General features: G+C 39.5%; 1 protein-coding gene and 1 pseudogene across 12 annotated transcripts in view; one reads left to right on the forward strand and one right to left on the reverse strand.

The window, feature by feature from the left end:
• NFATC3 (nuclear factor of activated T cells 3) overlaps nt 1-14,538 on the forward strand; it is a 154,878-nt gene that overhangs the window by 47,852 nt on the left and 92,488 nt on the right. For all 12 annotated transcript variants that reach the window (XR_013411022.1, XR_013411019.1, XR_013411018.1 and 9 more), the window contains one exon: nt 918-1,080. Coding sequence is in view for 4 of the 12 variants with exons in the window: in XM_015126455.3 (XP_014981941.2) it covers nt 918-1,080 (163 nt within the window). In the remaining 8 variants the exon portion in view is untranslated. The remainder of the gene's footprint in view (nt 1-917; nt 1,081-14,538) is intronic.
• LOC702489 (ubiquitin-conjugating enzyme E2 N pseudogene) lies at nt 7,368-7,854 on the reverse strand (annotated as a pseudogene).

The raw sequence follows: 14,538 nt of genomic DNA on the forward strand, positions 1-14,538 counted from the left end.
AGACAGGGAAGGGCACAGTAGGGAGGAAGTAGGGAAAGGAGCGATAGGGAGGAAGTGCGGGAAGTGATAACTTCAATAGGTTGACATCCACAGATTGTACCAGGGAGGGAGAGAGACATCCTGACACGGAGAGAGAGATGTTTGGATATGTGGAGAGATACTGATACACATAAACAGAAATGTGCCTCTTTGTTTAAAAAAATTGAATTATTATTTTTTGGTTATTTTTGTTAAGTACATATACATAATTGAGAAAAATTTACAGTTTTATAAATTATTAGAATTTGTCTTTTTCAAAAAAAGTGGGAAACCAAAATGAAGATAAGACAGATTTTTAAATTTTATTTTATTTTACTATTATTATTATTTTTTGAGACAGAGTCTCGCTCTATTGGCCAGGCTGGAGTGCAGTGGTACAATCTTGGCTCATTGCAGCCTCTGTCTCCTGGGCTCAAACAATTCTCCTGCCTTAGCCTCCCTAGTAGCTGGGATTATAGGCGAGTGCCACCATGCCCAGCAAATTTTTGTAGTTTTACTAGAGGTGGGGTTTCACCATGCTGGCAAGGCTGGTCTCGAACTCCTGATCTCAGGTAATCTGCCTGCCTCAGCCCCCAAAGTGCTGGGATTACAGGCATGAGCCACCACACCTGGCCTTTATTTTTATTTTCTAAAATTTATTTATCTTTAAGCACGTACCACCTTTGGGAAATAAAATAGATTTTATTCTAAAGATGAAATAATTATTTATTAAGCACTCACCATAACCAGAATTATAACTTACTGAGTGAAGTTTTATTTTGTAATACATTGTTTCAGAGATCAAAGGAAGAAATGTTGGTGCTGGCAAAGAAGCCATTTGAATCGTTGCTTGGCAATAATAGTATGGTGACATGCATCTTTGTGTGTTTTGTTTGTAGCACATCATCATTACCTCCACTAGACTGGCCTTTACCAGCTCATTTTGGACAATGTGAACTGAAAATAGAAGTGCAACCTAAAACTCATCATCGAGCCCATTATGAAACTGAAGGTAGCCGAGGGGCAGTAAAAGCATCTACTGGGGGACATCCTGTTGTGAAGGTATGAGACTTTTGGGGCTTGTTTTGCAGATACCATACAACTAGTGATGATTAGACAAATCTATTCAGTTAGGTACTAGAGAGTACAAAGAGCAAAAACTCAAAACTAGAGAGCCTCTGTTGTTTTGGGGGCTTGTTGATGTGACTACACTTCTGCATTGAGTTATATTTGCTAGGCTAAAAGATGTTCTTTCGTGGACTGACTTTCCTTCTGGGGAGACTCTAGGGAAAGATTACAGCGGCCAAATAGCTGTTTTACTGACAAAAAAATACGGCCGTATTATATTTATGAATAAAATATATGCTCATTTAAAATTTAATACAGGCCGGGTGCGGTGGCTCATGCCTGTATCCCAGCACTTTGGGAGGCGGAGGCAGGTGGATCTTGAGCTCAGGAGTTCAAGACCAGCCTGGCCAACATGGTGAAACCCTGTCTCTATTAAAAATACAAAAATTAGCAGGGCGTGTTGGCAGGTGCCTGTAATCCCAGCTACGCGGCAGGCTGAGGCAGGAGAATTGCTTGAACTCGGGAGGTGGAGGTTGCAGTAAGCCGAGATCGTGTCACTGTACTCCAGCCTGGGCAACAGAACTAGACTCCGTCTCTAAATAGATAAATAAATAAAATCTAATACAGAAAAATAGAAAGAATAAAGCAACAAATTACCCAAAATCTAACCCTCTCAGAAATAAGCAGTGTTAACATTTGATTAACATTCCAGATAACTCTCTATGTATATATTTAGTGGAAGACTGAATGGATAGCTAGAAAAATGATTCGATTTTTTTAAGGAAAGAGATTACACCTGTAATCCCAGTACTTTGTGAGGCTGAGGCAAGTGAATCACTTGAGCCCAGGAATTTGAAGCCAGCCTGGATAATACAGTGAGACCCAGTCTCTACAAAAAAAATACAAAAATTAACTGGGCATGGTGGTTGTATGCCTATAGTCCCAGCCATTCCGGAGGCTAAGATGGGAAGATCGATTGAGCCTGGGAGGTTGAGGCTGTAGTGAGCCATGATCACGCCACTGCACTTCAGCCTGGGCAACAGAACGAGACCCTGTCTCAAAAAAAAGAATTCCTAAAATATCTTTCTAAGGTCACAAAAAGAGATTAAATACATTATTGAGAGATTGAAGTTATTGTTTCAGATTTAGATGGCATGGATTGACTTCTACTCTGAAAAGTAAGGTAATTGTCTTTCTTAAACTTCCTTCACCTTTTCTACTCTTTTTTTTTTTTTTTTTTTGAGACGGAGTCTCGCTCTGTCACCCAGGCTGGAGTGCAGTGGCCGGATCTCAGCTCACTGTAAGCTCTGCCTCCCGGGTTCACGCCATTCTCCCGCCTCAGCCTCCCGAGTGGCTGGGACTACAGGCGCCTGCCACCTCGCCCGGCTAAGTTTTTGTATTTTTAGTAGAGACGGGGTTTCACTGTGTTAGCCAGGATGGTCTCGATCTCCTGACCTCGTGATCCGCCCGTCTCAGCCTCCCAAAGTGCTGGGATTACAGGCTTGAGCCACCGCGCCCGGCCCACCTTTTCTACTCTTTACCTCCTGAATTTTCTTGCTTATGGTATTTTTCCTTTCAAATTTACATCCTCCCTAACTTCTCCACCAATTATTTAGCCTTAGTTCTATTTCTAGTTAGATTCAATGCTCACTACTACTTCTTTTTTATTTATTTCATTGTTAAGTTTTTTTGTTTTTATGTGAGGAGGGCTTTGGATTCTGTGTTCCATAGGTTCTTTCATGTTTGAAAATGTGTTTTTTGCCTTTATATACTCAAATATAGAAATGACTGTAGATAATAATCTCTTAGAACTGTGTAGACATTTTTCCCTCTTGTCTTAATGGTATTGAATACTGTAGTGGAAAAACTAATTACACTGAAGTGATTTTCAACAAATAAAATCTACGAACTATCATCTCTTTTATGAGCTATGCTTTATGATTATTATCTGATCATGTTTTATAGTTCTTTACATATAAAGATTTACATTTTAGATGGGTTTTTTAATGATTTGTATTAAGAAATGCCAGGAAAACAAAACATAAGAATTTTGTCATTTTGTTCATAAGTCATATTTTGTTGTTAAATGAGCTTATTTCATTTTGATAAAAGAAGCAGGTTTGTTGCTTAGTTTTCTATATCTTTAATTTTCACAGCAGTAAACAAATTATTTACAAGTGTATAAATGAACAAGTCCTTTGGGAGGGTACATGATTTGTTTCCACAGTTTTCCTTTAATGAAAAAACTGATGCATGTGCTGTGATCAAAAGCAAAAAACAACGTTAAAAAAAGCATTCTAAGGCCGGGCACGGTGGCTCAAGCCTGTAATCCCAGCACTTTGGGAGGCCGAGACGGGCGGATCACGAGGTCAGGAGATCGAGATTGTCCTGGCTAAAACGGTGAAACCCCGTCTCTACTAACAAAAATACAAAAAGCTAGCTGGGCGAGGTGGCGGGCGCCTGTAGTCCCAGCTACTTGGGAGGCTGAGGCAGGAGAATGGCGTAAACCCGGGAGGCAGAGCGTGCAGTGAGCTGAGATCCGGCCATTGCACTCCAGCCTGGGCAACAGAGCAAGACTCTGTCTCAAAAAAAAAAAAAAAAAAAAGGCATTTTAAAAGATTAAAAAAAACAAAAACAAAAACTGAGCCAGGAACAATGGTGTGTGCTTGTAGTCCCAGCTACTGGGGAGACTGAGGCTTAAGTATCGCTGGAAGCCAAGAGTTCAGGGCTGTGGTATATGATGACTGTGGCTGGAAATAGCCACTGCACTCCAGTCTGGGCAACATGTCTCTAAAAAACAAAAGCAGAACTGGTGCTGTGGCTCATGCCTGTAATCCAGGTGACATGGTGGACTGGGATGCTGAGGTGAGAGGATTGCTTGAGGCCAGGAGTTTGAGACCAGACTGGACAACAAATAAATGAGTAAAATTAGCTGGGCATTGTGGCACACACTTGTAGTCCCAGCTACTCCAGAGGCTGAGGCAGCAGGATTGCTGTAGCCGGGAATTTGAGGCTGCTGTGAGCTATGATTGTGCCACTGCACTTCAGCCTGGGCAACAGAGCGACCCTATTTCTACAAAAAATTTGAAAAATAGCCAAGTGCAGTAAGTAGCTTGTGCCTGTAGTCCCTGCTCTTTCAGAAGCTGAGGTGGAAGGATCTTTTGAGCCCAGGAATTTGAGGCTGCAGTGATCTGTGATCATAACGCTGCACTCCAGATTGGGTGACAGAGCAAGGCACTTCTCAAAAACAAAGACAAAACAGCTGAGTCTCTCCTTAAGGGGAGACTACAACTCCTGGTATTAGCAGTTTTTATTTTCTTCTTGTAAGTGACTTTTTGTTTTCTAACTTATTGATTGAAGAATTATTTCTTTATACTTGAAATGATTGACTTAACCAGAGTATGTCTGAATGTTAATAGTTCTTTATCAGTCTTTTCCAGTACTGTTGATGCTCCCTTTCAATCTGAAATTCTTTCTTGCTTCATGGCCAGAAAAAGATGTATATATTTCCTTTTCCTTTTATTTTGTTGTTTACTTAAGTGACTCTAATTATTATTCAAATGTTGGCTTATCTTAGGTCTTGCTATGTTGCCCAGGCTGTTCTTGAACCCTTGGCCTCAAACGATCCTCCCACCTTGCCCCCCAACCTTTTTTTTTTTTTTTTTTTTTTTTTTAAGAGATAGGCTCTTGCTCTGTTACCTAGGCTGGAGTTCAGTGTCATGATCATACTTAACTGCAGCCTCAGACTCCTAGGCTCAGGGCATTCTCCTGCCTCAGCCTCCTGAGTCGCTGGGACTACAGGTCCATGCCACTGCATCTGGCTAACTTTTTAATTTTTTTGTGGAGATAGAGTCTTGATTTGTTGCCCAGGCTGGTCTCAAAACTCCTGGCTTCAAGTGATCCTCCTGCCTTGGCCTTCCAAAGTACAGATATTATAGGTGTGAGCTGCCAGGCCTGGCTGATTTCTCTCTTTTCTTGTGGTGGAATAGTATTCAATTGTGTATACATACCACATTTTAGAAATCCATTCATCCATTGACAAACACTTAATTTGGTTCCATATGTTGGCCGTTATGAATAATACTGCAAGAAACAGCATAAATATCTTTTTAACCTACTGATTTCATTCCCTTTGGATATATAATATACCCTGTAGTGGAATTGCTGGATCATATGGTAGTTCTGTTTTTAATTTTTTGTGTAACCTCCATACCGTTTTCTGTAATGGCTGTACTCACATTCCCATAACAGTGTGCCAGTATTCCCTTTTCTCCTTATCCACACCAGAATTTTCCTTCTTTTTGCATTTTGATAAATAGCCATGCTAACTGGAGTGATATTATGTCTCATTGTGGTTTTGATTTGCATTTCCCTGATGATTAGTGATGTTGAGCATTTTTTCATATACCTATTTGCCATTTGTATATCTCCTTTTGAGAAATGTCATTTTAGATCCTTTGCCCACTTTTTAGTTAGATTGTTCAGGGTTCCTTGGCTGTTGAGTTGTTTGAGTACCTTGTGCATTCTTAGTATTAGTCCTTTGTTGGATGAATAGTTTGAAGATATTTTCTGCCATTGTACAGTTTATCTCCTCATTCTGTTGATTATTTCCTTTGCTGTACAGAAGCTTTTTAGTTGATAGAAATTGTTTTCTCTGTTTTTGTTGGCTGTGATTTTATAACATTACTCGTAAAATCTTTGCTTAGATCAATGTAATGGAGCTTTCCCCCTATGTTTTCTTCTAGTAGTTTTGTAGTTTTAGATCTTAAATTTAAGTCTTTAATCCATTTTGAGTTGATTTTTTTGTATGTTATGAAAGATGGGTATCTAATTTCATTCTTCTGCATGTGAATATCCAGTGTTCCCAGCATATGTATTGAAGAGGGTATCCTTTCCCCAGTGTATGTTCTTCTTAGCAACTTTGTTGAAAAGGAGTTAGCTGTAAATACAGGAATTTATTTCTGTGCTCTCTATTCTGTCACATGGGTCTGTGTGTCTGTTTTTATATCAATATTGTGCTTTTCTGGTTACTGTCATTTTGTAATATATTTTGAAGTCAAGTAGTATAATGCCTTTAATTTTGTTCTTTTTGTTCAGTTAAGCTTTGGCTCTTTGGGGTCTTTGGTGGTTCAATTTAAATTTTAAGATTATTTTTTCTATTTCTGTGAAGAATGTCATTGGTATTTTGACAGAGATTGCATTGAATCCGTAGATTGTTTTTGGTAGTATTTATTGATACATTCTTATACACAACAACTTTTTTTGTTTGTTTTTGTTTTTGTTTTTTGAGACAGAGTCTCACTCTGTTACACCACCTGGAGTGCAGTGATGTGATACTGGCTCACTGCAACCTCTGCCTCCCTGGTTCAGGTGATTCTCCTGCCTTAGCCTCCTGAGTAGCTAGGATTACAGGCACACACCACCATGCCTGGCTAATTTTTTGTATTTTGGTAGAGACGGGTTTTTACCATGTTGTCCAGGCTGGTCTTGAACTCCTGACGTCAAGTGATCCACCCGCCTCAGCCTCCCAGAGTGCTGGGATTAGAGGCGTGAGCCACTGTGCCTGGCCAACAAAACTTTTTTTTTGCTTTTTTTTTGGAATAACTAAAAATATTTTATTAAAACATAAGATTTACAGAAGTTTGCAAACAAGCCATACAAAATGGTCACAAGCCTTTTTTGAAGGGGGGATCTACACTTGACAGCAATGTTATTAGTGAGGGCTGTGATGTTTGTTTAATGTTCCCATTTTGGTTCAAACAGTCAAGCTTGTCCATGTACAGCGTCTAAATAAAGTTAGATTTGGCTAGAGAGCATATTCTAAAGACCTGGTTAGCTGCTTTTAACCAATGCAATTAGATCACCAAAAAAGGGGGAAAGGAGCCCATAAAATTAAAATATAACTACCTCCCCCCTCAAAAAAATAAAATAAAATAAAGAAAAACACCCACACCCCTGCAGCTAACCTGACAACTACCTTCATTCACAGTGCTTTATACTTAAACCAGGATGGGGGAAATGAATAAAAGCAGGGAGGGGCCACTGCTTTTAAACGTTTCACAGCAATCCAGATGATACTTCTAGCCTCTGATCATGCTCTATGACAGTGAATCAGGACAAGACGTAGATTTGCTAATGTGCATTTAATCACCAAAGGACTGAAGATGTCTGGGCTTTTTTATTCTGTAATATTTCTAAGACTGTGTCCATTAAATGCAGACAAAAAGGAGGAAGTCTTGGCACAACAGGAGAAGTGATGCACACTTGATGATCGGATCAATTTAAATATTACTCATGGCATATAGCCTAGTCCATGCTCTAGCTGTTTCTATGGCTTGGGCTTCATTGGTCTTCCACTGCTCCACTACATCATTTGCTAATGGATCATCTGGATTGGGAGCACTTAACACGGCCTGGATTGGTAGCAGAACTGTGCGGATCTGCAGTGCTGGGGACCACTTACCTTTCAAAATATCTAAACATATTCTTCCCAACTTGTCTACAATAGGATAATAAATTTTGGTCATGAAACGTACTTTAGGGGCTGCCATTGGGTATTCTTCAGGAATAGCTCAAGTTTAAAAGTCCCTCCCTCAGAGGGGGAATCTTGAGGGCCAGCAGTGACCACATGAAAATAACGGGCGTTGCTCTCATCTGGTTCTGCTTTGATGCCAGAAACTGGTTCTGCCAGCAAACGCTGGGTTTCCTTGATGATTCCGCGGAGCAGCCCAGCCATCTTGTCAGAACCCGAGTTCGGCCTCTGGTCTCATCTCCAGGTGCGCTCGCCTCACGCCACAAAACTTTTAAAAGACAAAAAGAAACAAGCCAGCAGATACCGAGCACAATCAAGGCACTTTTTTTGTTTGTTTTTTTAAGTAGAGACAGGGTCTCACTGTATTGCCCGGTTTGGTCTTGAACTCCTAGGGTCAAGCATTCCTCTTGCCTCAGTCTTCCAAAGTGCTGGGATTGCAGGTGTGAGCCACTGCACCTGACCTAAACATACCACTTTTATGTGTGAGGCTCAGACCAGTCTGGAATAACTGATGCCTTTCTCTCTTTCTGAGAATTTAAAATCCTCAGAATAGTGGAGAAATCTACCAGCTCTTCTCAGTTGCTGGAGAAGAACCACCTCTGTTAAAGGGAAAAAATGTAGTCTCACAAGGTGGGCATATACTAGTATAGTGTTCCATACATTGCACATCTCTGCAAATATGTTGGAGTATATAGAATCAGGTATCAGTTCCACTTTCCCTTTTAAATGACCTACTGTCATGTGTACTGCTTATTTTCCCCTCGGTATTAGAAAAATAACTTTTAGATAGTAAAATGAAGTAGTATCGCAATCTTCCCCCAATAACTAACAAAATAAACAAAATGTATGTGTGTGTAGGATGTGAGGAAACAGCCAAAAATCTATTGGTAACACCCAAACAAGCAAAGAAGAACACAAACTTTGGTCTATAAACTTCAAAGAGCGGTGATAGAGGATGGAGGGTGGGGTAAGGTGAGGAATGTGTAATAGAAGAGATTCTGGTGTAGTGTATAGCAGAGCTGCTAACCCACACATACTTTCATCCATCAGGAAGAGTAGTAAGTCAAGGAAAAACCCTCAAAAATAAAAGAATAAAAGATCCTTTACACTGCTAATGGGAATGTAAACTAATATAGCCATGATGGAAAACAGTCTAAAGGTTGCTCAAAAAATTTAAAAATGGAACTACCGTATGATCCAGCAATTCCACTGTTGGGAATTCATCTACAGAAGAGGAAATCAGTATATTGAAGAGATCACAGTAGCCAAGATATGGAATCAACCTAACTGTCCATCAACTGATGAATGAATAAAGAAAATGTGACAGATATGCACAATACAATACTATTCAGGCATAAAAAAAGAATGAAATCCTGTCATTTGTGGCAACATGGATGAACCTGGAGGAAATTATATTAAATGAAATAAGTCAGGCACAGAAAGATAAATACGGCATGTTCTCACTTATATGAAGGGGCTAAAAAATTTCAGCTCACAGAAATAGAATTTTGGTTATTAGAGGCTGAGAAAGGATTGCAGGAGGTAAGGATGGGGAGAAGTTGGTCAATGGATACAAAATTACAGCTAAAGGGGAAGAATAAGTCTTGTGTTATGTAGCATTGTGGGGTGAATATAGTTAACAAAAATTTATTGTGGGATTACACACCTGTAATCCCAGCACTTTGGGAGGCTGAGTTGGGTAGATCCCTTGAGATCAGGAGTTCGAGACCAGCCTGGCCAACATGGTGAAACCCTGTGTCTCTTAAAAATACAAAAATTAGCTGGATGTGGTGGCACATGCCTGTAATCTCAGCTACTCAGTAGGCTGAGGCATCAGAATCGCATGAACCCGGGAGGCGGAGGTTGTAGTTAGCTGAGATTGCACCACTGCACTCTAGCCTGGGCAACACAGTAAGACTCTGTCTAAAAATAAATTTATTGTGTATGTTCACAAAGCTAGAAAGGATTTTGAATGTTTTTAACACACATGATAAGTGTTTGAAGTGATAGATATCTTAGTCAACTTGATTTATTACACATTATATACGTATATCAAAATATCACTATTTACTGTACAAATATGTATAATTATTACATGTCAACTAAAAAGGAACAAATAATCAAGTATACAAATCTTAAGTTGTACAACACAATGAATATTTAACACACAAGTATAAATACTCAAAAAACCACACAAGTTAACATATAGAACATTTTAAGCACTTCATGAGTCTCCCTTGTGTCCCTTCTCAGTTTATACCCCCAACCAAAGATAATCATGCTTCTCAACTCTCATCACCATATATTAGTTTTCTTATTTCTATATTTTATATAAATGGAGGTCCTGTTTTGTATCTAACATCATGTATTCAACATTATGATTGTGGGATTCATCAAATTTTTGTTGTTTATTTTTTTCATTGCTTCATGTTAGTCTCGTGTATGAATTTGCAAGTGTTTCTTTGTTTTCTTTTCATAAACATTTGATTTGTGTGGAGTGTTGGACAATTATGAATAAAGTTGCTTTGTGCCTTTTTTAAAAATACGAAAAACAAAAAAAAAAAAACATGACTTTCGATGGACAAAGCATTTACTTACTTGGGAATATGTCCGGGAGTGTAGTTACTGATATTCCAAAGTGGCTGTACCAATTTATATTCCCAGTCAGCCATATATAAAGTTCTTGTTCCTCCACATCCTCACCAATAGTAACACTTGTTAGTCTTTTAATTTTAACCATTATTGTAAAGATATAATGGTATCTGGCTGTGGTTTTAATTTGTGATTTCTTGATGACCAATGATTTTGAACATCTTATATATTTGTTGGACATTTGGATATCTTTCATGAAGTGTTTGTTTACATCTTTTGACCTTTTTGTGATAGTGGCACAATCATGACCCATTGCAACCTCAAACTCATGGGCTCAAGCGATCTTCCCACCTTGGCCTCCCAAGTAGCTGGGGCTACAGGCATGTACCACCACGTTTGACTAATTTTTAAAATCTTTCTTGTAGACAGGGCCTCACTATGTTGCCCAGGCCTAGTGTCTGCCACTTGCTTGTTTTCTTGTCTGAAACTCTTGGCCTCAAGTGATTGATCCTCCCACCTCAGCCTCCCAAAGTGCTGGAATTACAGACATGAGCCACTGTGTCCAGCCAGCTCATCTTCGAATAATACCGGTTTTACTTCTTCCTTCTTAATTTTTATTTTATTTTATTTTTTTGGGATGGAGTCTCGCTCTGTTGCCCAGGCTAGAGTGCAGTGGCGCGATCTCCACTCACTACAAGCTCCGCCTCCCGGGTTCACGCCATTCTCCTGCCTCAGCTTCCCGAGTAGCTGGGACTACAGGCACCAGCCACCGCGCCTGGCTAATTTTGTTTTTGTATTTTTTTTAGTAGAGACAGGGTTTCACCCTGTTAGCGAGCGTGGTCTCGATCTCCTGACCTCGTGATCCGCCCGTCTTGGCCTCTTAAAGTGCTGGGATTATAGACGTGAGCCACTGCGCCCGGCCCCTTCTTAATTTTTGTACTTTTCCCCCCTTTTTCTTGCTTTATTGTATTGACTAGGACCTCTGACACATTGTTGATTAGAGGTGGTGATGGAGGACAAATTTACCAAACTCAGGGCAAAAAAGGATTAATAATTGTGCCATTAAGTAATTTGCTAGGGTTTTGTTTGGTTGGTTGTTTTGGGTTTTTTTTTGGGGGGGTGGGAATACCTTTTATCAGACTAAGGATATTATTTTCTAATTTGTTGGGAGGTTTCTATTTTGTTTTTTGAATTTATGAATAGGTGTTGAGTGTTGTCAAGTGCTTTTCTTGCAGACTTGTTTTCTATTTTAAGGACACAAGAAGCGAACCATGCAGCCAGTGTCTGCCACTGGCTTGTTTTCTGTAATGTGGTAATTTAATATTAAAGTAAAATAGAGATAATGTTCTTGTATTATTAAATTGGACTGATACAGTCTCATTTCTTTTTATAGTTTATGGTTAGGAACTGTAGAATTATGTATCACTGTTAAGAATCTCCCTCCAAGTTCCCATTTTTTTGGGTTTTATATATCCACAATATCTTTGTGTTGGTGGTGGGGGACTTCACAGTGCCTTCAGAGTACACAAGTGAGAAACAGATGCAATTGAATCTCAAATGAAACTGAATTGTGTACTTGTTGCTGGGAAACTAATCTTTAATAAATTTTAAAATAGTCTTTAATGAATATTTAATCAGATTATTTTACTTTTTAGTTCTTATTCTAAATATGGGAGAATTGTCTGTTTAATTAAAGCCAATAATTTTTATTGGAATTACCTGGTGAAAATGCACATTTTCAGTTATTAAAATTGGAAGAGACTTTTGTAGGTCTTAATTTTCTGAGTTTTGTTTTAGATGATTTAACGTAGATTATCTGTATGTTTTAAGATAATGTTTGGTTAAACGAAAATTAGTTTAGGCTGGGTGCAGTGGCTCACGCCTATAATCCCAGCACTTTGGGAGGCTGAGGCAGGTGGATCACCCGAGGTCAGGAGTTCGAGACCAGCCTGGGCAACACCATGAAACCCCATTCTACTAAAAATACAAAAATTAGCTGGGCGTGGTGGTGCATTCCTGTAATCCCAGCTACTCAGGAGGCTGAAGTGAGAGTATCACTTGAACTCGGGAGGCAGAGGTTGCAGTGAGCCGAGATCGCGCCATTGCACTCCAGCCTGGGCAACAAGAGTGAAACACTCCATCTCAAAAAATAAAAAATAAAAATAGTTTGAAAGAATTTGCTTTACTGTGAACATTTGTCTAAAAAGCGCTTGAAGACAAAATGCTACTGAAGTTACTAATTTCAATGGCATTTTGTAGGTTCGTGCTGCTATTAATTGCAATAGTTTACTTTTTGTAGTGTTTTATAGTTTACAAAATGTTTTCCCGGAGTTTACCTTTTCTTTTTCTTTTTTCTTTTATGAGACAGTGTCTCACTCTGTTGCCCAGGCTGCAGTGCAGTAGTGCAATGTCAGCTCACTGCAGCCTACGCTTCCTGGGCTCAAGCGATCCTGTCTGCCTCAACTTCTGCCATGGCTGGGACTACAGGGGCATACCACCACGCCTGGCTAATTTTTGTATTTTTTGTGGAGGTAAGATTTTGCCATGTTGGGCAGGCTGGTCTCGAACTCCTAGACTCAAGTGATCCACCTGCCTTGGCTTCTCAAAGTGCTAGGATTATAGGCTTGAGCCACCACACCTGGCCTCAGAGTTTACATATTTAATCTTTACAAAAGTTCTTTCAAAAGGGCAAATTGGTTACAGTCATATGCCACTTAACACCTGGGATATGTTCTGAGAAATGCATCATTGGGCGATTTCCTCGTTTTATGAACACGAGAGAGTGTACTTATACAAACCTAGATGGTATACCCTAATATATGGTATAACCAGTCACGTTGGCACCAGGCTTGCAGTCCCAGCTACTTGGGAGGGTGAGTCAGGAGGATTGCTTGAGCCCAGGAGTTAGAGTCTAGCCTGGGCAACATGTTGAGAGCTTCTCTCTTAAACAACAACAACAACAAAGATTTACTTAAGAAAATATGGTATAAAATATTAAAAATGGTATACCTGAATAGAGCACTTACCATTAATGGAGCTTATAGGACTGGAAGTTGCTCTGGGTGAATCAGTGAGTGAATAGTGAATGAATGTGAAGGCCTGGGACATTACTGTACACTACTGTAGACTTTCTAAACACAGTACCCTTAGACTATACTATATTTATAAAAATTTTTTTCTTTAATAATCTAACTTTTTTGCTTTATAAGTTGTGAATTAAAAAGAAGTCTTTTGTAGTAACACTTAGATTAAAACACAGACATGTTGTACAGCTGTACAAAGATATTTTATTTCTTTATATCCTTATTCCATGAACTTTTTTCTATCTTCAAATTTTTTATTTTGTTTTTTTACTTTTAAAACTTTTTTGTTTAAAATGCTGACACCAACGCACACATTAGCCTAGGCCTTCACAGGGTCAGGAACATCAAGATGTCACTAGGCAACAGGACTTTTTCAACTCCGTTATTACCTATGGGACCACTATTGTATACGGTCTGGCATTTACTGAACCACTGTTATGTAGCTCATGACTGTACATTTTACAGGTGATCTGAGGTTATGTATGTTGTAATTGGCAGAGAGATCTTAAGCCCAGGTCTTTTGACTGTCGTTTCTCTTTCTGTTTTACCATATTACTTCTTACACTGTAGTTATCTCATAATTTCTTAGTATGTTTCATTTTCTAAAGCACTTTCACATTATCTCATTTAATTCTCCAAATAAACTATTTTAGAAAGCCTGGTCTTCGACTTAAAGTCAGATATTCTTTCTCTTACTTTAAAAAAATTTTTTTTCCCCTTGAGACGGAGTCTTGTGCTGTTGCCCAGGCTAGAGTGCAATGGCCCATATCTCAGTTCACTGCAACCCCTGCCTCCCGGGTTCAAGTGATTCTCCTGCCTCAACCTCCCAAGTAGCTGGGATTACAGGCACCCACCAACACACCCACCCAGTTAATTTTTGTATTTTTAGTAGAGACGGGATTCCATCATGTTGGCCAGGCTAGTCTCGAACTCTTGACCTCAAGTGATGCACTGCCTCAGCCTCCCCAAGTGCTGGGGTTACAGGTGTAAGCCACCGTGCACGGGCCCTGATAAAAATCTTTTTTTTTTTTTTTTTTTTTTTTTTTTTTTGAGACGGAGTCTCACTCTGTTGCCCAGGCTGGAGTGCAGTGGCCGGATCTCAGCTCACTGCAAGCTCCGCCTCCCGGGTTTACGTCATTCTCCTGCCTCAGCCTCCCGCCTGATAAAAATCTTAATGCTCGTTTACTATTATTATAGTTCAAGCTCTCCTTCCTTGGATTAATCATGGTAGCCTAACTACTGTAA

Source organism: Macaca mulatta, chromosome 20 (assembly GCF_049350105.2).
Source record: "Macaca mulatta isolate MMU2019108-1 chromosome 20, T2T-MMU8v2.0, whole genome shotgun sequence".
Taxonomy (NCBI): domain Eukaryota; kingdom Metazoa; phylum Chordata; class Mammalia; order Primates; family Cercopithecidae; genus Macaca; species Macaca mulatta.